Source organism: Notamacropus eugenii, chromosome 2, assembly GCF_028372415.1.
Source record: "Notamacropus eugenii isolate mMacEug1 chromosome 2, mMacEug1.pri_v2, whole genome shotgun sequence".
Lineage (NCBI taxonomy): Eukaryota > Metazoa > Chordata > Mammalia > Diprotodontia > Macropodidae > Notamacropus > Notamacropus eugenii.
This window is the reverse complement of record NC_092873.1, coordinates 39,094,078-39,119,768: the sequence shown is the minus strand read 5'-3', so window position 1 is coordinate 39,119,768 and position 25,691 is coordinate 39,094,078. Positions and strand designations below refer to the sequence as shown.

Genomic DNA, 25,691 nt, shown 5'->3' with positions numbered 1-25,691 from the left:
GAAGGAAGGAAGGAAGGAAGGAAGGAAGGAAGGAAGGAAGGAAGGAAGGAAGGAAGGAAGGAAGGAAGGAAGGAAGGAAGGAAGGAAGGAAGGAAAGAAGGAAAGAAGGAAAGAAGGAAAGAAGGAAGGAAGGAAGATGAGTTTCTAGGAAATTAAGTTACTCCCCTCCTACAATCAGTCCGTTTGAGGGGTCATTGAATTTAGAGCTGGGAGGGACCCCAGGAAGGAAGGAAGGGAGGGAAAGAAAGCCTTCCCTCAAGGACCTTATATTCTCCTGCCTGGTGCTAAATAAATACTGCATTTTGCTCCCAGCCACAAGGTAAGCAAGGAGATAGAAAGAGGGCACCTTGTTGCCCTTGATGAATTCAGGCTTTCTGACCCAGGTGAATGACACAAACCTACCTCCTATGGTTGTTGTGAAGATCAAACGAGATAATAATTGTAAAACATTTAGCACAGTGCCTGGAAGTGTTATATAAATACTAGTTATCATCACCATCATCATCCTCAGGTACTGAAAGGATGTAGTTACTAAGTCATGTCAGTGGTATCTGAAGGATCATGGAAAAAGTAAGAGGTACAGAAGTGTCCTGGAGCCAGCTCAAACTGACTCTGGAGAACTAACTGTAAAATTTTCAGAAGGAGTATTCACATCTTGGAAATTTATTTTGTTGATTGTCTAGACTTAAGAAAATGATGGAGGAAATATTAATGAAGCAGATTAAACTTTAAAATGTGTCCTGTATGCAAACCCACCACCACCAGAGAGCCGGTTGTTAAACATTTACTAGAATGCCCTCTATTCTTCAAATAAGCAGAAAGTGTCCCAAATTTGAGAGACAGACACACAGAAAAAGAGTATATCAAGGTGCCTGACTTTAATTTTTGGGAAAATTCTACAGCAAATTACTAAAGAGATGGTTGGAGAACTTCTAGAAATGGAAGTAATGATAAGTAAGAATCAGCGTGGCTTCATCAAGAACAGGTCATGCCAGACTAACCTAATTTTCCCCTTTGACAGGACTAAACTAAAAGATGAAGCTCACATTGGAGATACAGCTTGTCTAGATTTGAGTGAAGTTTCTGATATGAGAATCTCAAGCTCTTTTTGTGGAGAGAATGGTGAGATGTGTACGAAATGAAAACCCAATGAGATGGATTTTAAACTAGTCAGATGGCCAGACTCAGAAAGCTTTCTGAATAGTTTGATGGCACTGTGACAGATTTTTTCTTAATTAAAACAACAATATGATAGATCTCCAGAGGAATTGTGAGTTGAACATTTTTATTAATAATTTTGATAAAGGAGTAGATAGGATGCTCATCAAATGTGTAGATGACTTTAAAGCTGGGAGGGAAAGCTAATGGGTTTGGGTTTTGTTGCTTTTGAGTCAAAATCACTTGAACTGAAAAAAATATTAATTGACATGTCTAATGTAACAGAATCTTTCTCACTTGGTGCAATGTCTAATCTAAGAAAGCCAGCCCCAGATCATAGAGTAATGGAGATAGAGCTGGAAGGGACCTGAAAGGGAGGGGTGTGCTGATAAATGTTTAACAAGCAGCTCACTGGTAAATGTTTAACAAGCAGCTCACTGTAAGATTTACATTTAATCTGAATTATTAACATTTTTCTCCATAACTAAGTCCATAACTGGTCTAAGTCTAGACCAGAGGTGTCAAACACTCTGATTTGCTTCAGCAGCTGGGTCCTGCTATGGCCAGTGATCTGACAGACATTCTAAGGAATATGAGAGAGAATGGGGTGGGGGGGTGGGGGTCAGTGCTGCCCATCTCAATTCAGAGATGTTGTTCTGAAGCCTAGGTCTGGAAGCTAGACTTACCACGGGCCAACACATTTTCATCTTGAGCTGCTCACTTAACACCACAGCAGAAGGAAAGTAGAGGAGAATTTAAACAAAGCCAGTTGGTTCCCTCCCCCCATTTCTGGTCCTCCTGGGCCCCATTAGCATTCTCTGCTCTCATTAAGCTTTGGCAGGAGCCATGACCTCACATCAACCTTCCCTGTGGAGGCCTGACAGTTATCTAATCTAGATTCTCTCTCCTGAGCTACAGGTACAGTTCTGAGTCCATTTGGGGTTTCCTCTGCTTCCCCTAAACTAGCAAGTGACAGATTCCTTCACTGCCAATGACATTCTCTTCCCATAACTCTAAAGAAAAAATAACAAGGTCACTTTGGACAATTCATCCAACAGTCAACGCACCAAAAGTCAGCAAGCATTTATAAAATGATTACTATGTGCCAGGCACTACGCTAAGCTCTGGGGATACAAAGGATGGCAAAAAATAGGATCCCTGCCCTCTGGGAACTCCCGTTCTAATGAGAGGAGACAACAAGCAAACAGCTATGTACAGATAAGACACACTCAGGATAAACTGGAAGTATTAGAAAGAAGGCACAACACTAAGGGGGATCAGAAAGGTTTCTTGCAGAAGGTGGGACTTCAGCTGAGACAGGATGGAAGGGAAGGAAGCCAGGCGGCAGGGCAGGAGCAGCCAAGCCCTCTGCCAGCAGGCTCTGTCCCCATTCCTGCTTCCTGGCTTCCCTAAACTATTAAAGCTTAAAACTACACTAAGACTTTGTTGGAAGAGAAGGAGACAAAGAGCTGACACTGGGGAAGGAAGAAAAGGAGAAATGCCTTGCAGAGGAGAGGACCCCTGGGCTTTGCTTTGAAGCAAAGGAAGGCTGTGACAAGGCAGAGGTAAGGGGGCCTTCTCTCCCTCTGTCCTCCCCATTCAGGAGGACAAGTTCATGGGGTTAGAGACCACAGGCTCACAGATTTGGAGCTGGAAGGGAAGCCATCTAGTCCAATGTATGGATAAAGATAGCGAGACCCAGAGAGGTTAAGTGATTTGCCCAAAGTCATACAAGTGACAGGTGGGATTTGAAACTCTGGTCTCTGACTATAGGGCCAGTGATCTTTCCAAGGACCACTGCCCAGATGAGACAAGGGATCGGAGGATCCCAGATTTCATGTTGGAAGGGACTTCGGTGGTATCTCATATAGCGCCCTTTACCGTACGGAGTCTCATGGAGGTGAAGGCATTGGCTCAGGCTCACACAGGTGGCTTTTGGAGCCAGGTCCTCTGATTCCATGTCACCGCCATGCCTGAAATCTGAAGGGAAGCATGGTGACAGCACCCTGGGAGGGAGGGAGATTTTTTTAAAAGTGATATTGAACAAAGACACAGAAACACCAGGACTTGAAAGTATAGCAGCTTGCCGGGCACCGGAGGCCCTGCCAGGAAGAGTGGGGAGCCATATGTTCCACAACGTGTGGCAAGAGAGGACTGAGAATGTTATTATCTGTTATTTACCACAACACAGCGTACAAGAGACAGCACAAAATGATGGGCCTGGGAACATCAGCTAAACAGATTTGCCAACAATGCTTCCTGCTGCTGGGCCTTTGTCATCGATGCCCTGAGCTGACCCTACAGAGAAAAATAGCTTCCAAGGCAGAAGGGCTCATGGCTGGTCTGGGAGTTTGTCCAGGGGGAGGAAGAACAGGGGGTCTTTATGGAGTATCTTTGGTGGTACCCTAACCGACCTGACACAACGTTCTTATTTTGAGCTGCTTCTGATGTTGCTCACTACCCTCTCCTCCTCCTGGATACTCTCCTCTCTGCCCCTTTAGAAGATGACTTTCTCCTCGTTCTCCTCCTGTTTGTCTGACCATTTTTCCTGAGTTCACTTTGCTGGTTCTAGTTCCAGCTTTCTTACTAATTCTTATGCAACAATGGGCAAGCCTATGGGCCTTAACTTCCTTCTAGAGAGATCTCTCTGTCTCTATCTCTGCTGCTTCCCAAACATGTAGCATAATAATTGCTAATAACTGATACGCACAATGACCCTACTATGATTATCTCCTTCTTAAGATGAGGAAACTGAGGCTGGAAAAGGTTAAGTGACTTGCCCAGGGTCAACCAAGACTTGAATGATAATAATAGCTAGCATTTATATAGTACGTTATATACATTATCTCGTTTGAACCTCAAAACAATTCTGTGAGGTAGGTGTTACTACTATGATCAGTTTACACATGAGGAAATACAAGGAATTTCAATGACATGCCCAAGGTCACACAGCTAGTGAGTTCCCAAGACCGGGTTCTAATTCCTAACTTCAAATCTCACACTTTACCCTATTCTGAAACAGATATGGGGCAGCAGGGGCCATATAAAAATGGAACTTACAGAAAAGTGGGGTTCCCAAAAGAGATTAAGCACTTGGGGGTTGGTCACTTCGGATTTCTAGGTAAATCTATTCTGATAGCCCTGCAGTCCATAAGGATTTCAGATGTGCTGTTGGGCTCATATCATAGTAAGGTAAGCAATCCAGGTCTATTTAAAAGCAAAAAAGAACAATAATTCAATGTTTTCCAGGTATCATAGTGGTTGTAATGCATGCTAGGTAAACTGCCGGCATCAGTATTTTAGAGATGCAAAATTCATACTGCTAATGTATGCCTTCATACTTGTAAAGGATTCTGTAATATGACAGGGATTAGTGCTTAAGCATCCAAATCAGCAAAGGTCATCTCAGAGGAAATGGTCTGACTTTTAAAGGAAGCAATGAACTGTCCAATTGCAGATTGAAACAAGAAAGAGGGAGGGAAAAGAATTAAAAACCTCAGAAATCTTATTCTAGTATATCCAAGAAGAGGCCCAGATACAGAATCTCTCTGGTAGTTCCTTGAAAATGTGAAGGGCTCCCAAGTTATCCCAGAAGGATACCCTACATTGTAGCAGCCCTTTGGGGATGACTTCCCCAATTTCCACTAGTAAAGACAGGCCAAAAAAGAATTATTACTACTACTTCAGAGTTCTGATTTCTGGTACTATCATTCCTGAGCCCCTATCAGTGTGTTTTCCTCATTGATCATCAGCCTTTAGAAAAGGTATTTACTAAGTAAGTCTGGCTGATGATCAGTGGGGAAAACATGTTTTAGATCACTGTTTAGAAAAGGTATTTACTAATCCAGGAGAGTTCTTACAGAAACAATTTCCCAAACTGGGGGCACACTCTTCCCTCATATATACAGTGTTTGGGGAGAGCAGGCTCAAATTTATAGTAACAAGGTAGTAAAGCAAATGTATGAGAATCCATGTAATAAAAGTTCCTAGTGACTAGAAGTCTTTTTCTCCTTTTGTGTAGTTTTCATGAAACTTTTCTTAGGTGTAGCTCCCCACTGGGCTCAGAGGGTCAGTTCCCTTATAGAGTCTTGAACTTGTCTTTCCTCAGTATGTCTAGTTTATCCTCAGGTGTTTCTCAGTTCTCAGCTGCCGTCAGTCACTGTAAGTGGCCATGGTGGACACTGCTATTGAGTCAGACTGGATTTTTAGGTCTTCTGACTTTTCAACGTTCACAAGATCATAACATTTTTAATTATATCTCTGAATAACCTGATGCCTTTTTCCAGGACACCTTCTGTTAACGTTCAGCATGCTTCTACTCTCAGCTGCAAAGGTTGCCTCTTATTAGTCCAATCTCTCCAGTAACACAGTCAACAGGGAGTGGGGGGTAAAAGGGAAGAGAGAGACAGAAACACTCTTCTTTCCTTAAGAGAAATTCTCTCTCAAGGAACTGGAATCCTTAGCTCCCAAATTTAAAGTCTTCCCCCTCTCAACTGACTGGCTCCAAACTAGCTTGATGCTTTCATATGCAGCCTAAGAAGTGTGACTTAATCTTCTTCCATCAACTATAAGATATTTCCTATATGACTTCATCTATTTTTAGCCATTAACTCCAAGTCTTATATCAGCCTTTCAAATTGATTAAAGACTCATTCTCAACTAGTTTATTTTTGATTGATTTATTCAATCAAGATGTCTGGGCCTTCTGTGATGAACTGGAATGGGATAGACTACCGTTCAAATTCTCTCTTTCCCCCCACCTAAACATTTGCTTTCCCTAGAAAATCAGCTGGAGTTCTTTTGGCAAAGTCCATAGCCTCAAACTCTGGTTGGCTCTCTAATGACTTTTGGAGAGTCATCATTGGTCTTTCTGAATGCTTTCCCCACTACCTAGTTAGGAAACGTCTATCAGAAGCATTTCACAAACAAATTTGGAAATTTACATTCTTCCAAACTTTCAAATGCATAGTGTTAAGTTACTTAAACAAATATCATTTTACAAAATTCTCAGTTGTCACCTATCTTGATGCCAGTAAAAAGGCGTTTCCCAACCCAAAAACAATGTTTAAAAAAAGGAAAATAAAAGCTAGTTTCCCACCTCAGAGGGAAAGCCTGGTGTGTCCGAGCTAGCAAAACACGTTGGGTTTTCCCCATAGGGATTAGGAACCTGGAGTCAGCAGGAAGCCACTCCCTCACCCTTCAAGTGAGAAACCAAAATGTTCTGGGTGAAAATATTCCCATGATCCTCTTAAATGTCATTCTCCATTGGGCCATGCCTCTTTGGGAAGCAAACTTGGAGGGGTGGTGGGCTAAGGTTAAGTCCACCATTCCTGAGGAACAAAATAGAAGAGGGAAGAGAGGGTCTCCAGGTGTGGGGGAGATGGGATATATGTATTTCAGAGAAAATATCCCTTTGTAAAAGCTTTAAATTGAAAAAAACACTATTTGATGCCATCTTAACTGGAGGATGAATTCCTTTCAGTTTCCCCATCTGTATAAGGGATAATGCCTAGAGATGGGATTTTAGTGGTAGAGGGATCTCTCAGATGAAGAAACTCCCTCTACCCATGAAGTCACCAAGAGTTCCCTAACACCCTCAGAGGTAAATGACTTGGCCCAGGTCACAGTCAGTTGGCATGGGTCAGAGGAAGCATCTGGAACCAAGCTTTCTTCACTATTATGCGCTATATCTTGTTTTTGTTCAGTGAGATCTGACTGTTTGTGTCCTGATTTGGGGTTTTCTTGGTAAAGATACAGGAGTAGTTTGCCATTTCCTTCTCTAGCTCATTTTAAAAATGAGGAAACTGAGGCAAACACAGTGAAGTGACTTGCCCAGGGTCACCAGCTATTAAGTGCCAGGGTCCAGATTTGAATTCAGGTCCTCCTGATTCCCGATCAGGTGCTCTATCCACAGTGCCTCCTAGCTACCCCACATAAATGTCAGCTATTACCATTTCCATATAACCTGATACCACATTTAGTGCAGACTGTAAGAATTGACTCTATATTAAGGTTTCCACCATCACTGGGATTTCCCTCCCTCACTGCTACTCCCTTATCTTGGTATTTTCTCTATTAAATGTAAGTTCTTTGAAGGCAAGACCATCCCCCTTTTTGTATCTCCATTTCTAAGCACAGTGGTATACAGTAAGTGCTTAGAAAATTTGGGGTTTTTAAAAAAATCTAGTCGTTCCCAATCTCTCACCCATGATGTGTCTCATAGCACATAGTAGGCTTTTTTAACAAGTGCTTTTTGGTTGGCTGATGGACAGATTGCTTAATGATGCTGGTTTTCTAGAAGGCCAAAAGCCGAGGCCACATAAGCCCATCCTCTGCTTCCCTCATCTGGAAGAAGGTGGTACAAAGGGGCAGGAGATGGAGAGGCTGCTTTATAAAGACATCCCAAAGAGGAGGATGCAGGATGCCCAAGAAAGCCAGTCGAGACAAACAGTTCCTGAATCCACCAGCAAAGCAGATGACTTATGGCGTTGGGTTTTTTTTTTTTGTCTGAGAATTCAGGAAATAAAATCTGCCTTCATCATAAAGAACAAATCAGGGCACCGGGCACATTTAAATTAGGCCCAGGGAGGGAGCAGATTCAGGCAAGTCTCAGATAAAGAGTTATTAGACCAGGACCCTGTGTTTTTATCTCACTGAGCAGCAAGGGATTAGTGTGCTGGGTCAAGGGAGGACCCAAGTGCTTCCACAGCCACCAGCCACCAAATCAAGATAGAAGGAAAAAACCGACTTCCTTCTATTTTTTGAGTGGGCAGTGAAAGTTGTTGAAAGAGGGCAAGTTCCTTTAGGCTGTGCTGCTTTTCTCCCCTCATTTAAGTCAAGTTCAACAAGCATTTATTAATCCTATTCCATGCCAGGCTTGGAGTCAGGAAGACCTAAACGCAAATCCAGACTTAGACACTTACTAGCTGTGTGACCATGGCAGGTCATTTAACCTTGCTTGCCTCAGTTTCCTCATCTGTCAAATGAACTGAAGAAGGAAATGGCAAAATATCCAGTATCTTTACCCAGAAAATCCCAGATGGGGTCACCAAGAGTCAGATATGACTGAAAAAATGACTTAACAACTGAGAAAAATGAGAGGGTAGGGGGTTGGACAAGATGATCCCTGAGGTCCCTTACATTTCTAACCCAATGATCTTATCATAGGGAAAGTGATCCTCCTTCATGAAGGAGCAGATCATTTCCTGTATTTATGCCCTGAATGCTTGGGAATGCTGACCCTGTGATGTGGGATTCTGGGGCTGTCTCCCACCATCCCCCAAATTCTACCATTAGGGACTCATGGCTTTGTGTTATAATTATTCAGATACTCTAGGTCACAGGTGCACAGGCAGGAGAGTGGGGGAACCTCAAGGACACTGGTTCCCCACCCCTGCCCTAGGAAGAAGGAAAATATTAAGGCCTCCAGGAGCTGTTGCACAGGGAAAAGGAATCTGAAAGTTAGGGGAGGGGAGACTCATGAGGATAGAAAGAAACTATGCGGCCCAGGCCCAGGCTCTGTCTGCTTCTAGTCCACCCAATAAACCACTTAGTTTAATTTTGCCTGAGGCCAGGCCCTGGTGCTGTTATTGGAAAAACAGTCCTTATCTGAAATCTATAATGAGCTCTGCATGCTCTGAGAGAAAAGTCTTCTGGGAACACAAGTTGGGCAGGATGCTCAGGGCTTCTAAGAAGACAGTTTGCAAAGCACTTCCTGGTCTACACCACACAAAGCAGTCCTTAGAAGGTACAACTGAAATGTACCAAGTCTCAAAAGCTGACGGAATTTTTATCTCTCTATCCACAGAGAGGAGAGAGAATTGACCTCCATGCCAGGAAGACAAGGGTTCAGAAAGTCCTGCCTCTGATACCTACTGGTAATGTGACCTTGAGTAAGTCCTGGATTGGAAGCCAGGTGGTATAGTGGATAGAGTGCAGGACTGAAAGTCAGGAAGACCTGAGTGCAAATCTGACCTCTGATATATACTAATGGTATGAACCTGGGCAAGTCACTTAACCTCGAATACAGCCTCAGTTTCCCCACTTCTAAAAGAGGGATAACAGTACCTACCTCCCAGAATTGCAAGGATCAAATGAGATAATATATGTAGAGTGTTTTGTAATCCTTGCTAATATTATTTTTATTATTTTTTAACCCTCGGTGTCCCAGGCAACTCTCTGAGATTTTAAACAGCAGACAAAGTGCAGACCTGTATTAGCAGAGGAAGCTTTCTCACCTAGAGAGTTCTCGATACTATGAGCTCACAGGTACAGGCCTCAAACTTACCCCCTCTATCCAGACCAGACAGAAATCTCCCAGCAAGTGAGGCTCGGCAGCAGCAGCCCTTCCGACTTTACCCTTTCATCTGCTAGGAGGTTCCCTCTACCCTAGACTAGACCTGGTCATGGCCAAAGGAAAAAAGAGAAAGTCTGGGCTTTGGTTCAAAGTTACAGAGACCACTGGGGGCAGGTAGAGCCCAGGCAGAGCTTCAGTCAACACCAATTTCCTTTAGGGGAAAGGATAGACTGATGACAAAATTAATAAGAATGGTCCAGGCAGAGAGAGGCAGGGTCACTTGTCCAAGGTCACTTAGCCAGTAAGTGTCCGAGGCTGGACTTGAACAGATCTTCCTGATTCCACAGTCAGTCAGCTACTTCCTGTACCACACTAACTCTATTATACTAAATCTGCTGACATTTTTGAGGATAGTATCTTAGGGTTTGCAAAGGGATTTATCTATATTAGCTCTTTCAAGGCCCACAACCATATACAGTTTTTATCATCTATATTTTACAATCAAAGAACAAGTATTGATGACCTGAGTTCAAAGCCAGACTCAGACACATACTGTGTGACCCTGGACAAGTCACTTCACCCTGTTTGCCTCAGTTTCCTCATCTGTAAGATGAACTGGAGAAGTAATGGCAGACCACTCCAGTATCTCTGCCAAGAAAATCCCAAATGGGGTCATGAAGAGTTAGATAGGACTGAAATGGCTAAACAAGAGCAAGCATTAATTAAGCACCTACTGTGTGCATGTGCCACGTCTAGTGATAGGCAAAAAGGCAGACTACCTGAATGGGAGAGATGTACAGTATCTTAATCCTGGAAAAGTGGTCTCAGAGAAGTTTGATAACTTGACCACGGACATAGCTAATAAGTATCAGAATCAAAATTTGAACCCAGGAGTCTCAACAGGCCACCTCTTTAATGTAGGTTCTCAATGTAGGTTAGACATTGGATAGGGAGCTGGGCGTGTGGCCTGGGGACTTGGGGGGAAAGTCAAACCAGAGGCCCCCTGAGGGCCGGCCTTTGGGGAGTCTTCACAAGTGATATGTCCTCTTTCAGAGCAGCTACCCACAGACCGTGTCCCCAAATCCATGGACTTGGAGACCAAACTGGGCCCCCACACAAACATCACCTCTCCTTCCAGATGCTATCCTGTGCATCTTTTCCCCAGCCCTATGTGCATCTGGAATCACTTAAGCACAGTATTCTCCCAGACAGACAGGGCCACAGGAAGGAATGCCTTCCCTCTGAGAACACTGAGAGAAATCCTATTCCCTTTCTGTGCCTTGAGTCCACCCCAGGTAAGTGGGTTTTCAAAGCCTTGTACCCAGGTGGCTCAGCCTTCAGCTCTCCCACCGATCTGGGCTCCAAATTAGGATGAAAGCAGGCCGATTCAACTCCTGAGTGATTAGCACACCAAGGGCTACCCAATTAACCATCCTATCCCCTCCCTCTCTGTGGCAGCCCAGAAATAATGAGGCCCACATAGCCGAGGCACCAAAGGGCTCATACAGAGTAGGTTTTCAGCCTCGCTGAAAGGCTGATTCCATGTGATCTAATGATGGCTGAGGACAGTCTTCTTCCTCCCACCAAGGCCTGTTATAGAAGCTGGGGTTAATGTCCCCCACCCCAGGGATACCATGCCATATATCTGTGCTTCCCATGCTCCCCCTAGTGGTTACCACTCTGCATCCTTCTCCCACATGGTGATGTCCCTTTGGCAAATTCCTTAAGGGCCTAAGGAGAGCTGGGGGAAGAATTTGTGAATGGTGGGAGAGTTTCAAAAGAAAGAAAGGACTATAGTCATTGTAATATCTTAGGAGCATCGATTCAGAACTGAAAGGGCCTCGAGAGACTACTGAATACAATCCCTGATTTTACAGAGGAGAGATCTGAGGCAGAGAGAAATGACATGCCTAGGGTCACACTTCTAGTAAATGCCTAAGGCAGCATTTGAACTCAGGTCTTCAACCATATCCAGATGCTTTAGCTGCCCAGTTGCCACTACTATGCATTACTTGGACAACCATAAAGGTCTCTGGTGGAATGGAAAGAAATGTGGCCAGAAATACCTGGGTTCCAATGCTGCCCAGGACACACCCCAACCCTCACTTCTCAGTGAGCTAGGCAACTCTCTTATACTAGAAGATCTGCAGTGGGGGAGGGAATTTCCTAACAAGGAATTCTCTGTACCAATGAAATCAGATCTAGCTGCCCTTCCTCCTCCCTCTTCTCCCCTAAAAATAAGTTCTGAATAAGATGATCCATTAGAGACTCTTCCCATCATCTCAATTCCAGAAGCACCTAGCGCCAAGATCTCTATGCACAGAGGGGTTTCATAAAGTCTTGCTGCATTCATTCATTCATTCATTCATTCATTCATTCATTCATTCATTCATTCATTCATATAACAAGCAGTTACTGAGTCCCTGTCATTTACCAGCTTCCCTGGCTTCCTTTAAGTTCCACCAAACATCCCATCTCCTACAAGAAGCCTTTCCCAACCTATCTTAATTCTAGTGCCTTCCTCTCTTAATTATTTTCTACTTATCCTGAAAATATCTTGTTTGCACACATTTTTTTGCTTATTGTCTCTCTGCAGGGCAGGGACTGTCTCTGCCTTCTTTCTGTATGCCCAGCACATAGTAGGTGCTTAATATATATTTGTTGATTAACGAGTACTAAGTATACAAAGAAAAACGGGAGACTGCAGTCCTACCCCTTAGGGACGTCAAGTTTTATTTGCAGACTCCGTGCTAGATGCTGGGGATCCAACCCACAGCTGTCTCCTCTGAGGACCCCGCTCCACTTCCCTTACAAGTACCAGAATCACAGGAGCTGTACAAGTCCCTCATCCGCCTCTGCTCTCTGAAGGAGCCCCTTGACCCCTGCTCCACGTCCCCTCTGTGGGCAGTTTGAACAGACTGTCTCAAATAGAGATACAATGCTTGGATGTCAGTATCTGTCACAGGGCAAATAGGGGCATAGGGCTAGGGAACCTGAGTGCAAATATGGGCATCCATGGGGATGATGAGGTTGCTTTGGCCACCCTCCTCAAGGGAGCAGCCACATCTACCCCTCACCTGCCGAGGACTCACACCCGAGCACCACTCACTGTAGAACTCAGAATGAAAGACCTGTCTCTATCACACGAACAAACTCCAGCCTTTGCACAGCCAAAAAATCTTAAATTAATCAAGGAAAAGGAAAAAAGAGGATGGTGCTTTCTTCCCCTCTTCTCTCCTCCTCACCCAGGGAGTACAATAGAAATGGGGAAAGAGATAGGATTCTCTCCTCTTTGAGATTCTCTGCTCCTATGATCAAGACTACACAACCATTAGAGAGAAAGTTCTAGAAGCAACCTGAGTATGAGCCCTTCGCTCCCTCTGGAGTAAAAAAAATGATCAACCATCGGCACTCAGCTACTGTTCCCTCCTTTTTGTTATCCTTTCACTGTTCTTTTTTTAATGGTGGGTCTAAAATATAAATATTACTAATGTAGAATTTTTAAGGTTTGCAAAGCACTTTGCAAATATTTCATTTCATCCTTAAAAATAACCCTGAGAAGTAGATATGATTATTATTTTATAGATAATTTTATATTTGAGCCAAGGATTTTACAAATATCATCTAATTTGATCCTGACTACAACCCTGGGAGATAGGTGTTATTATCCCTATTTACAGATGATGAAACTGAGACAGATGGCGGCTAAGTGACTTCACCTATTTGCCTCAATTTCCCCATCTGTAAAATAGAAGTAAAAATAGCACCTACCTCCCAGGGTTATTGTAAGGATCACAGGAGATAAAAGTCCTTTTCAAACCTTATACTGCTATTTGTATAATAATGCTAGGCATCATTATCAATATGTGGTTTGGAGATTATGAGTGCAGTATGATGACATCCATTCTTTGATTTTTATGGAACAAGGTCAGGGTGGTCATGAGCAGCAGGTCCGTCTATGCTCCACTTCCAGAATGGCTTCTTCACGGAATTGTCAAGGATGTTTGGGAGGTCTGCATCTGTCATCTTGCATTTGTCAGGTAATGCTAACAAACTCAGTTTGTGCTTGTCAGGCATTTGTCATATTAGTTTATAAAGGACAGTAAGTTTCTGGTGTATGACTAGCCGCTTAAGTGGGAAAGCATTATGCTAAAATACTCAATGTCTAATTTTTGCAACCTATGACACATTAAAGAACATCCATCCACACCATTTCACCACATTGACATAGAACTACATGCTCTGTAGGGACAACTGTCCTGTAATCTCTGGTGACCACAACCTGATCCTGAATCATCCTCATAAACCCTTCCATTTTTATAAATGAAACCCCCTAACTCAGCCATCTGGAGGAAGCCATATTGTTAGTGGCGTTCCTGTGGCTGTCGCCCACAGAGGGTCTTTTGACTCCACTCTGGGACCTCAGAGTCTCATGGGCTCTGTACAGATAGAAAGCATTTCAGCTTCCATATAGCAATCCCAGGAACAGATACCTGCAGGTTATTGCTACTGGAAGTAAGGTCTGTTTGTTCCAAAAAAGCATTTCCAGAGATGTTTCACTTGCTTATCATGTGCTCCAATAAATCTTCCTCCTTTCTAATGAGGAGCTGTTCATCTTTCTAGAGCTGCCATAGAGGAACAAGTTAGTCTTTTTTTTTTTTTTTTGGTGAAGCAATCAGGGTTAAGTGACTTGCCCAGGGTCACACAGTTATTAAGTGTCAAATGTCTGAAGCAGGATTTGAACTCAGGTCCTCCAGACTCCAAGGCCAGTGCTCTAAGCACTGTGCTACCTAGCTACCCATTTTTCATTAATATTGTATAAATTGTGTAGCAACTCCTTCTAACAAAGCAAATTAACACCATCTCCACAACTCATAGTCTCGGAGCTCAGAGTCTGGAGCACTGAGGAGTTAAGTGACTCATCCAGGGTCACACAGCCAGGATGTGTCTCAGGCAGAACTTGAACCCAAGTCTTCCTCTAAGTAATCATATTAACAATAACAATAATAAAGTTAATATTTATATAGCATTTACTATGTGCCAGACACTGCTAAGCACTTTACAGGTAGCTCATTTATTTTGTAATATTTTAACTTTATGCATTTTAAAAACAAGACTTCCAAGGGAGCGGATGGTGTCCATCAAACACTAGAAGGTTAAGAATTCTTGCCTTGGGTCCGTATGAGATATATACAGAATGGATGAAGGAAAACTGAAAAGGAAACTTAGCAACTGGAAGAATCCAGAAGAATCTCCTTGTAGAAGATGGGATTTGAGCTGAATCTTGAAGCAAACCAGGGAAACTAAGAGGTGGTAGTTAGGGAGCAGGGCATTCCAGACACAGGGGACAGCCACAGCAGATGAGAGATGGAGTGTGGGGTTCCAAGGAGGGACCCCCACTCTAATATGTACCTACACTGCACATAGGCTTTATAGGTGTGCACCAGAATGCATGGGGTGGGGAGGGATCAAGGTGTGAGAAGCCTTTTAAAACTTACTGAACCATATACAAATGAGACCCAATGATTCTGATGCCAATAAAGTGCCACTGATTGCAGAAGGGATGTAAAAGGAAAGAGTGGCCAGGGCGGGATCCATCAGGGAAGGTTTCCTAGAGGTAGGAACTCCTGCCTGGAATATTCACTTACTGTCTCCATCATCAGAATGTTGAAAGCAGGGCTTGTGGCTGTACTTTCTTTGTATTTCCAGTGTTTGGCACAGTGCTGGCACACAGTAAGCACTTAATCAATGCTTGTTAACTCACTGACTGTCTTATAGTTTGTGCGCATGTTTGTGTGTAGTCTGTGTCCCAGCTTCCCCACTGGGCTATAAGCCACCTCGGGATAGGGACTGAGCATTTTATTTCCAGGATAACTTCCTTCTCCCACATACTCCACGCTACCAATGAGCTACGCCACTGACACAGTCAGTGGGTCTCCTCTTCAACCGGGCTGGCTTCTCAATATTTCTAACGTCCTAGGTCACCACAGCCAGAGAGCCCCCAGCCCAGAAACATGAACATGGGCATTCCATGGTATTCCTATTGGGACAGGCACTGCTGTGGTCAAAGAATAGTAACATAGCTCCCAAACCTTCTAGAAGGGATCCACTCATGACAAGCTCAGCCCAGGCCTGGGTGACTACCTCCCAAGAAGGTAAGGACCAGCCAAGGGGGTATTGGTATCTGTTAGGGGCCCTCCAGCTGCCATCATAACCAAATACATCAATCAAGCAATTTTTAAGCACCTACTATGTGCCAGATGCTGTACCAAGGCACTAGAGCTACAAAGACAAAAGTGGACTGTTGTTGCCCTCGAGGAGCTTATATTCGAATGGGGAGAAAGCATGAATATAACACCTAACATTTATACAGTGACTCAAGTGTTACAAAGTGCTTTACACCCATTATTTCATTTGATTTTCACCACCCAGGGAGATAGGTGCTGGTATTATCTCCCTTTTTACAGATGAGGAAACTGAGGGTAGTAGAAGTGAAGTGGCTTACCCAAAGTCTCACAGCTAATAAGCATCTGGAGCAGAACTTGAATTCAGGTCTTCCCCACTTCATGTACTACTCTATCCACCAGGTCACCTAGCTGCCTGTTTCTATATGTAGGTCTATCCAGGATACACCCCACAGGGGCCACCCTTTTCTCCACAGAGGGCAATCAGGTTCTGGGAAGGTTGGAGAGGGTGTTCGCCATCTGGCATACATTCGCACTGAACATGGAACATGTATCTCAGACCAAGCAGAGAAGCCTAGGAGGGCATACCTTCTTACAGTCCTGGCAGAAGACCGAGGCGCTGCCCAGAAGGCCCAGGGGCTCCCCGCACAGGAAACACTGGGAGAGACCGTTTCCCATCACATTCTTCCTCATGTTCTCCAGTCGTTCGACCAGCTTCCTGCAGCACAAGGTGTGGGATCAAAGAAACAGGAGGGATAGGATCTCTGTAGAAGCCCACCGACTACACTGCCTCCCCGCTGATGAGAGAACACAGGTCCCTGCACTCTGGGCCCAGGGCCCAAACTTGCCTTCAAAGGAAGTCTCCCAGAAAGGCAGCCCCAGTGACAGCACTAAGGAAGGGATGAGTGGAGGGGAGGAACTGGGCAGTGAGACCAAAATGGTGTTTACCTGGAAGCCCAGATACCCCTAGACAACTAAGGAGAAGCGAGAAGGCCCCCCCCTTCTCCCTAAAGCTCCTCTACTTTCTCTCTAAAATCACACCATTTGCCATTCATTCCTTTTAGGGCAGCATAGTAGAATGGACAGTGATCAAGCCTCCAAGCCTAGAGGACCTAGATTCAAGTCTTAACTCCTGGGGCATTCCATAAACAACGAAAATGCCCAGAGTTGGGCAATAGAGGGTCTTAATTGGGGAACAATGAGACCAGCGTCACTGGAATGCAGGTGAAGGGGATCTAAGGTGTAAAAAAGACTAGAAAGGTAGGGCAGGGAGCAGGTTATGAATGTCTTTGAACACCCAACAAAGGATTTTCTATTTGATCCCCAAGGCAATAAGGCTCCTGGAGTTTATTGGGTAGGAAAGCAACATGGTCAGAGCAGCACTTTAGGATGACACTAAGTGAAGGACAAACTGGCATAGGGAGAGACTTGTGGCAGGCAGAACAATGTGCAGGCTATGAAGAGTCCGGGAAGTAAGTAAGTGGCTTGTCCAGGGTCTCACAGCTAGGAAAGTGTTTGAACCAGAATTTGATTTGGCTTACTCTTCCAGATTCTAAGACTAATGCTCTAACCACTACACCACCTAAGCTCAAGAGGTAAAGGCCTTCCTTAAGGACTAGAGAGTGGCAGATCTTGGGTCCACTGGCTCTCAGTCTAGGTCTCTCTCCCCTTCGTATCATGGTTAGACCAGTCCTGTCCCCAGCTCAGATGCCCACTGCTTTTACCCAATTCTCTGTTGCTCCAGAATGTCCAGCTTCTCAGCCCTCTGGATCACCTCGAGGATGGACTCTACTTCAGCAGCATTGAGACTCTGGCACTTCCTCTGTTTGTCTGTCTGGTATGTATGCACTGACCAGCCACTCTGCAGTCTGGAGAGAACAAGGAGAAAAGGCCATAGTGCTCGCCATCTTGAATCCAGCTTTCTGTGGCTCCCTACACTGCTGTTCCCCAACTTCAGAGCAAATCGGGATAGATTGAGATGTTTGTCGAGGCAACTCATGGCAACAGGAGGCAGCACTGGGTGGGAAGGGGGGAAGAGGACAGGGAACTGAGAGGTCCTAGGAGGGCATAAGGGAACCTTAGAGATCACTGAAGAAAGATGGTTTCACATAGAGCCAAGACTCTGAGTCAAACACCCGAGTGTGAATCCTGCCTCAGACACATAACCTCTACAGGTCTCCTTGTCATCCTGTGTAAAATGAGGGACTTGGACTCAAGGACCTCTAAAATCCCTCCCTGTGCTAAATCTGTAATCTACTCCAAACTCATCATCTTACAGAGGAGAAAGCTAAAGCCTAGGGATGTTAAATAACTTGCCCAAGGTCACACAGATACTAAAGAGCAGTCAGGATTTGAACTCAGGTTCTTTTACCTGAAATCCTTCCAGCAGCCCCAAGAAATTGGAGAATCAAGGAATCTCAGTTAGAAGATCATCTACAACTCAAGGCACTGCACCTGAATGAGGATCCTTTCTATATTATCCCCAACAGGCAGCCATTCATCTGCTTGAAGACCTTCAGTGACAGGAATCTCCCTCCCTCCCAAGGCAGCCTATTACACTTTTAAAACCTCTCATTTTTAAAAGCTCTAATCAATGGTTAGGAGGTTGTTTTTTTTCTGACATCAATTCTTTACCTGCCAATATTCTATACTTCCTATCCTGATCCTAATTCCTTCCACTAAAGCCGTGCAGACCAAACTGAATCCCAATGACACCCCTTCAGATATTTAAAGAGGCTTCTAGGCCTGGCTGCCCTCCTCTCATTGTTCTCTAGCTAATCAATGTCCTTCCTAAAAAGTAGCCCCCAGAGCCCTGCCCTACTTCCAGCTAAAAGCTTGACTGGAGGTCATCCAGACCTGGCCCTTGTTTTAGTGATGAGGAAACCAAGGCCCAGTGAATTGAACTGAATCACCAAGGCAAGGCGCCAAGCCAAATCTACTGGCTCTTTTCCATTAAAACATCAGGTGGATTCTAGCATTGGCTACACCAACAGCTTGCTATGTGACCTCAGGCAAGTTCACATTTACCTTTCAACATTAACAAAAGTGAGACCTTACAAGACAAATTGGCTAAAAACTCAGACACCTGAAGGGGAGGCCTTTAGAGGTTTGGAGGCAAAAAAAGCTGCAGAAACAGGAGAAAGGGAGAAGGGGCAAATGGGAGCTCAAGCTTATGAAAAAGGAAGAAGGGACTCAGTGGTTTTCTTCCCATTTGTCTGGAAGGTGAGCGAGAGGATTGAAATATGTATAATATGTAAACACTTTTTTATAACAAAAAGGTCGGTGAGGATAAACTGAGCTCAAAATGTATGTAGCGCTTTGAAAATCTAAAGGGACAAGCAGAGCGAGAGGCACAAGAGAGCAGGGAGAAAGGGGGGAAAGGGAGATTTTAGGAGGCCCTAACAAAGGTTTGAAAGCAGGTGGAAGGTCAGCATCCATGTTCTTCTCAGGGCTATTGTAGAAGTGATCTGGGCAGCCCTGGGCTGGGAGAGGCATCATTCCAACTTAATCCAACTAGGATTTATTAAGGGTTTAGTCTGTCCATGGTATTGTACTAGGCTCTGAACTCAAGAACACAGAAGAAACAGTCCCTGTGAGGAGCTTACATTCTTCTTGTCTACTCTGTATACTCCCTCAAGGAGCTTACATTCTATTTAAAGGTAGTGGACATGTACACAGATAAATACAATACAGGTACAAAATAAACACAACATAATTTTGCCTATGGGAGCACTAATAACTGGAGAAGGGGGAGAAGGTGGGAGGAATCAAGGAAAAGTCTTATGTAAGAGGTGGTACTTGAGTGAAAGAAGGAAGTTAGGGGCTTCAAGAGGCAGGGGTGAGGAGGGAAAGCATTCCAGGTATAGGGAAGTATCTGTGCAAAGGTGGTGAAGGTTGCGTACATGGACCAGCAATTAGGCTACTTTTCCTGCAACATATAGTGCATGAAGGAGAATAATGTATAATCAGTCTGGAAACACAGGACAGAACCAGATTTTGAAGAGCTTTATAAAAAAATCAACAAAAGGATTTTGTTTTAACCCAGAAGTAATAGTGAGCCACTGGCATTCCTTAAACTAGGAATCACATGGACAAAACAGTGCTCCCTGGAAGGTTATTGTAGTAGCTGTGGGGGTGATGGTTGGGAGAGGCAGAGAGGCTGGAAGTACAGAGACCAGATGGGAGGACATTACGATAGCACAGGTGAGAGGTGGCAGAGACAGACCAAGAGTGGTGGCTACCTCCTCACTTTTCCCTAGGCCATGGAGCCAGCTGGTTGCTAGATCTTGTTTTTCCTTCCACAACATCTCTAACATTTGTCCCCTTCTCCCTGCTCACTAGTTCAGGCCCTCATCACCTCTTACCTAGACTATCACAATAGCCTCCCTGCTTCATGTCTCTCCTCTTCAATCCAGCATGCACACAAGAATCCTGATCAAGTACAGGCCCAACCATAGCATCCCACTATGCAGCAAACACCACTGGATCACTGGTGCATTAGCAGAAACTCCTCTGTTTGGCATTTAAAGCCCTTCACAATCTGGCCCCGACCTATATTTCTAGCCTCATTACACATTATTTCCCTTCAAGAACTCTATAGTGCAAACTGGCTCATTTGCTGCTGCAAAAAACACTCTATCTGCCATCTCTGAGCTGTCCCGCCTGCCTGGGATAGCCTCCCTCCTCATCCCTACCTCTGAGAATTCCTACCTTCCCTTAAATCTCAGGTGCTACCTCCTATGGGACTTTCTATCTGATCCCCCCAGCTGGTAGGGCTCTCCCCCATCTCCTTGCATCTCTGTGTGTAAATATACATGCATATATATGTATGTATATATAGACACACACATATGTATGAGGTCAGGGATGGTTTCCTCCTTATCTTGGCATCCCCAGGGCTGCGCACAGCCTTATGCACAGGACAGCAGCAAAATAAATGCTGGTTAAATACAAACAAATTGAAACTATGTTAGCTGGGACTTTTCTTTTATCATGGTAGCCCCACAGCCTGGCACATAGTAGGCACTTAACAAAGGCTTGTTGAATTAAAATGAATTTAGTCAGTCAACCCAGCCATGTAGAATATAAGTGCTGTGAGGGCAGGGGCTGTCTCATTTTAGTCCGTGTATCCCCAGCCCCCAGCATGATGCCTAGCCAAGAGGAAGGGTTCCATAAATGTTTGTTGAAGTGAACAGAATTGAGGGATCCTCAAATCTATGTCCCTGTGACAAGGTAAATTGAGGCCATAAGTGCTGTGCTGTGGGTTAGGGGTGAACGGGGCTGAGGAGGCTGGCAGGAGTAGGTATATTGTAACGGGAGGAAGAGGGCACAGAAGTGCCAGGCGCTAATGGCCTGAGACCATTTTCCATCCTTACCAGACACTGGGCCCCAGGAGAGAAAGATGAAAAGACATTTGCAGCTCTAAAAGGTGCGACTGATTTTTCTGTGCTGCTGCAGAGAGTGAGAATGGGGGGTGGAATAAGAGGGGAGGAGAGAGAGAGCTGCCCCAGCCTCTGAGAGCTCAGCTCAGATAGGAGAGGTGGCCAAAGTGACTTCTCCCAGAGCAAAGGGGCTGATCTTTTACCAGCTCTCCATCTAAACAGAGGAGAAGAGAGAGAAGAGAGGGAGAGAGGAGACAGAGACAGAGACAGAGGCAGGGAAGGAAGGGGAAGAGTGAGAGAGAAGGGGGAAGGAAAGGGGAGAATGACCAAATGAAAGAATGAATGAGTGAAAAAGAAATTCATTTATCAAGCACTCACTATGTGCAGAATTCAAAGCTAAATGCTCTTCCCAAGGCGCTCACACTGGAACAGGGGAGACAAGCCATATCTGTTTCAGCTACAACTAAGATAGAACTGGTCCTTAGGGTGCAGTAAGGAGAAAGGGAGACAGGAGGGAGTGGAGAAAGGGGGGAGAAAAAAGGGGGAGGGTATGAGAGAAGAGAGGGAGGGGGAGAGAGAAGGGAGGAAAGAGGGAATGAAGAAGGAGAGGGGACAGAAACTAATACAAAAGAGAGGAAAGAGAAAAGAGTGGAAGGAGGAAGAGAAAATTGAAAAGACGGAATGCAGGGGGGAGAAGAGGAAAGAAGACAGCAAAGACAAAGGAGGCACAGAAAAGGAGAGAACAAAACCATGAGAAGAGAGAGGAGACAGGGAAGGAGAAGAACAGAAAGCCAGCCCAGGCTCGTCCGGGACCCCATCCTTCCCTGCAGTCCAGCATGGGGGTGGGGCTTAGGGTTGGAAACCGCAGGAATTTCACTGAGAAGTCAATCCTAGGGGAGTGCTGGGTGACCAACATGCTGAACCAGATGCAGAGATGTGCAGAAATGATGCCTCTCTCTTCTCTCTCCACTTGCTGTGACTCCAGTTCTTGACAACTGATGATTCCACTTCACCTCCCCCAATCTCCTGCTGCCTGGCCCTGGCATGGGGACAGTGTCTAATTAAGAACTCCGTGTTCTCCTTCTGTTCTCTGGATCAGGAAGACCTGGGTCCAAATACTAGCTCTGAAACATACCAGTCATGTAGCCTTAGACAAGTCAAAAACTCAGTTTCCTCATGTGTTAAAAGGGCAGGGTAATATGTACCTCGCAGGGTCATTTTGAGGCTCAAATAAAATAGTGTATGTAGTTTGTAAGCCTTAAAACTTGGTAAAATTGGTTATTAATATTATTAGAAAGTCTGCCATGACTTAGAGCATTGACCTGAATCACACATAAAAATAGCTAATAGCACTTTAATACTTTCAGGGAAGCTAGGGGGCGCCATTGTGCACAGAGTGCCAGGTCTGTAATCAGGAAGACTCACTTTTCTGAGTTCAAATCTAGCCTCAGACACTTACTAGCTGTGCAGCCTTTGGCAAGTCACTTAACCTTGTTGGCCTCAGCTTCTTCTTGAAGAAAATGTCTTCTTGAAGGAAATGTCAAACCATTCCAGTATCTTTGCCAAGAAAACTCCAAATGGGGTCACAAAGGATCAGAAAAAATTAAAAAACAATCCAAGCTTCGTATTTGCAAAATAATTTAGACATATTATTTCCTTTAATCTTCATAACAACCCTGACAGGCAGGTGCCATTATCACCACCATTTTTATAAAGGAGGAAACTAAGGCTGGACTAGTGACTGGCCCAGAGTCCCACAGCTAGTTAAGTGTCTAAGGAAAAATTTCAGCTCAGTTCTTTTTAACTCGAAGTTCAGCATTCTACCTACCATGACCCTTAACTGCCAATCCCACTTCTAACATGTGCTGTGGGACCCTGGGCAAGTCCCTTAGCTTCTCAATGTCCCAGGTACCTTCCTAAGGTTATAAATCTCAGAGCAGGTGCTGATCTGTATTACAGACAGAGCTCCCAACACTAATAAAATTATGGGCAGGGGTGTGCTGGTTAATGTTTAACAACTAGCTTTAAATGCATAACCACACTTCTAAGTTTAAACTGCATTGCTAACATCTTCTCTGTCACTTTCTTAAGCCTAGACAATCACAAAACAATAAATCCCGCCCTGACTTTGCAGCATTCGCTTATTTCAGAGATGCACATGTTCGCAGTGGAAATTTAACAATCAACTCTCCCCAAAGAGCCATTTTGAACTGGCTCAAGCACACTCTGAGTATGGACCCAAAATTATTTTTATCATTACCATCTCACTGAGGAAGGGATCTGGGCTGCAGAGATCTTGCCAAAGGAGTGTCAGGAGAAGACAGAAAAAGCCAGGAAAGCCCCATGTGGCCCCGGCAAAAATTAACGGCACTCACTTGGCTCGGAGGGCAAGCTGTCGATCATTGGGGCATACCCACTGGTCCTTCCCACTGCCAAAGATGGTGTCAGCCATGGTTTGAGGGGTCTGAGAAAGGAGTTGATTGTCACATCTGAAAGAAAATGAAGGATGGGAGGAAAGAACAAGAGACAAGGTCACTAAATAGGTTGTGAAGTGAGCCAATAACCAGAACTGAGGAACAGCTTGCTGGAGGCATTGGACATCTGGACACTTCCAGTTCTGATAAGGTCACCTGTGTGTGTGATAAGCAGCTGCCCAGGTGACATGGTTTGAAGGATACTGGAAATGCCCCATGTTTCCATATATCTCCCCTCAATGATATCGAGAACTCTACCATTAGAGATTTGCTCCTTCATTTTAAGCCGTCTCTTCTTTAGGATCCTCTTTTAAAGAGGAAATACTTAACTATAAATAAATAAAAATTCAAATATAAGTAAATTATTAAAAAAAATGTAAAACATAAATATTTTTAAATAGCTGACATTTACATAACACATCAGCATTTACAAAGCATTCCACATTATTATCTCATTTGCTCCATGAAATTAATTTATTCCTTACCCCATCTATTCATTCATTCAACAACCATTTATTGAACAAGGATTCCATGAGGGGAGATAGAGAATGCTAACGATAGCTGACATTTACACAAAGCACTTTATTGACATTCTCTAGTTTGGGCATCACAACAGCCCAGCGAGAGAGTACTACAGGTCTTCTTATTCTCATTTTACAGTAAAATGAGGCTTAGACAGATTAAAGGTCTTATTTGTGGTCCCACAACTGGAAAGGGTTAGAGTCCAGTGTTGACTGGATCAAGCTGCCATTAGCTTGGCTTGTCAGGAGTTCATCAGTTTCCCAAGGGAGAAGATGTACAGTTATCCCTTCCACATCAAGGGAATGGGGTGCCCCCATGACCTGGAAAATCCACATAAAATTTGGTGGCCATCCCTTTGTATCAGAGAAGTCAGAATTATTATGGTAATAAAAGATAAAAAATAGGTTGGTATCATACAATACTACACAGATATTTTGTGCATTTCTAAGTTTCCAAACTTTTCCATGTCATCTGCGGCTTCCATAAAACTCCCCCAAAATTCCCATTTAATTTCTTATGCCGACCCACGATATCCTGAAACCTCAATGAGGAAAGTTGCAATGTGGAAGAGATGACTGTAGTAGGTACATAGGAAAGAGGTTACTAGAAAGTCCAAGGCAGGTGGGAAGGTCTACCGAAGGGTGACAGAGGATTACAGATTCTGAGCCAAAAGGATTCATCTAATCCAACCTCCTTATGTGTTCACTGCATTGCCCAAGGTCACATAGGTAGTAAGTGGACAGTGCCTCCAAAGTCTGCGTCACGCTCACGCTGTCTCCTTCCATTCCAAGGGGAAAGCTGAAATTTAACTTCAGATGGCCTGAGCAAAGTGGTGGAGGTCTGACTCAGGCCAGACACCTATGAGTAGAAAGCTAAGCTCTACAGTAAGGCACACAGTCAGCTGCTAAAAACCGAGAGATGGGGAAAAATAGATACTGTGACTTAAAGGCAAGGGAAGAGAATGAATGTTTATTAAGCACCTACTCTGTGCCAGGTACTGGACTAAGAGCTTTACAAATATTTTAATCCAGGCTGGAAGGAATCTTAAAGACCATCAAGTCCAACCCCACATTTTACAGATGAGGAAACTGAGACACATGGAGGTTAATATGACTTGAGCAAGGTCAGACAGCTACTGTCTGAGGTGAGATTAAGAAGGGATGAGAATAGCTTGTCTTCAGTTTTCTTTTACCTAATTAGTCAAAAGGAGGCATCATGGGCTCTTGCTCCTCAGAGGGACAGAATCACTTACTGGCTCCGCACACTTAAGGACTAGAATTGCTGAAATGACCAGGCTGCCATTTTGGCTTGAGCATCAAATACAGCCTGACTCTTGCCCCTTCCCTGATGATTCAGACAGTTCTCCACTACTAGCTCTGAGAACTGCTATCCTTCCTGCCCAGACTGACATTCCTGACTCATCTATCACCTCTAGAAAGATGAAAGCTGGCTTCTGAACCTTGCCCCAGGCTGGGGACGGGCTCTCTCCCTTCTTCACTACAACTCAATCAAGCAATTAGCATTAACTCAGTGGTTATAACTGTTAGGCACTGGGGGCTGGGGAAACAGAGGCAAAAATGATACAGTTCCTACCCTCAAGGAGCTAACATTCTAAGAATGAATGAATGAGAAAGTAGTTAAGAAATGCCAATGAGACAGGCACTGGGCTAGCTGC

At 44.4% G+C, this 25,691-nt stretch overlaps 1 protein-coding gene across 6 annotated transcripts in view; it reads right to left on the bottom strand.

The window, feature by feature from the left end:
- Positions 1 to 25,691, bottom strand: part of RPH3AL (rabphilin 3A like (without C2 domains)) — a 169,552-nt gene that overhangs the window by 110,366 nt on the left and 33,495 nt on the right. For all 6 annotated transcript variants that reach the window (XM_072639913.1, XM_072639908.1, XM_072639912.1 and 3 more), the window contains 3 exons: positions 23,396 to 23,509; positions 17,364 to 17,507; positions 16,228 to 16,357 (listed from right to left, as the gene is read on the bottom strand). In XM_072639913.1, coding sequence (XP_072496014.1) covers positions 16,228 to 16,357; positions 17,364 to 17,507; positions 23,396 to 23,472 — 351 coding nt within the window. In that variant the 5' untranslated portion in view covers positions 23,473 to 23,509. The remainder of the gene's footprint in view (positions 1 to 16,227; positions 16,358 to 17,363; positions 17,508 to 23,395; positions 23,510 to 25,691) is intronic.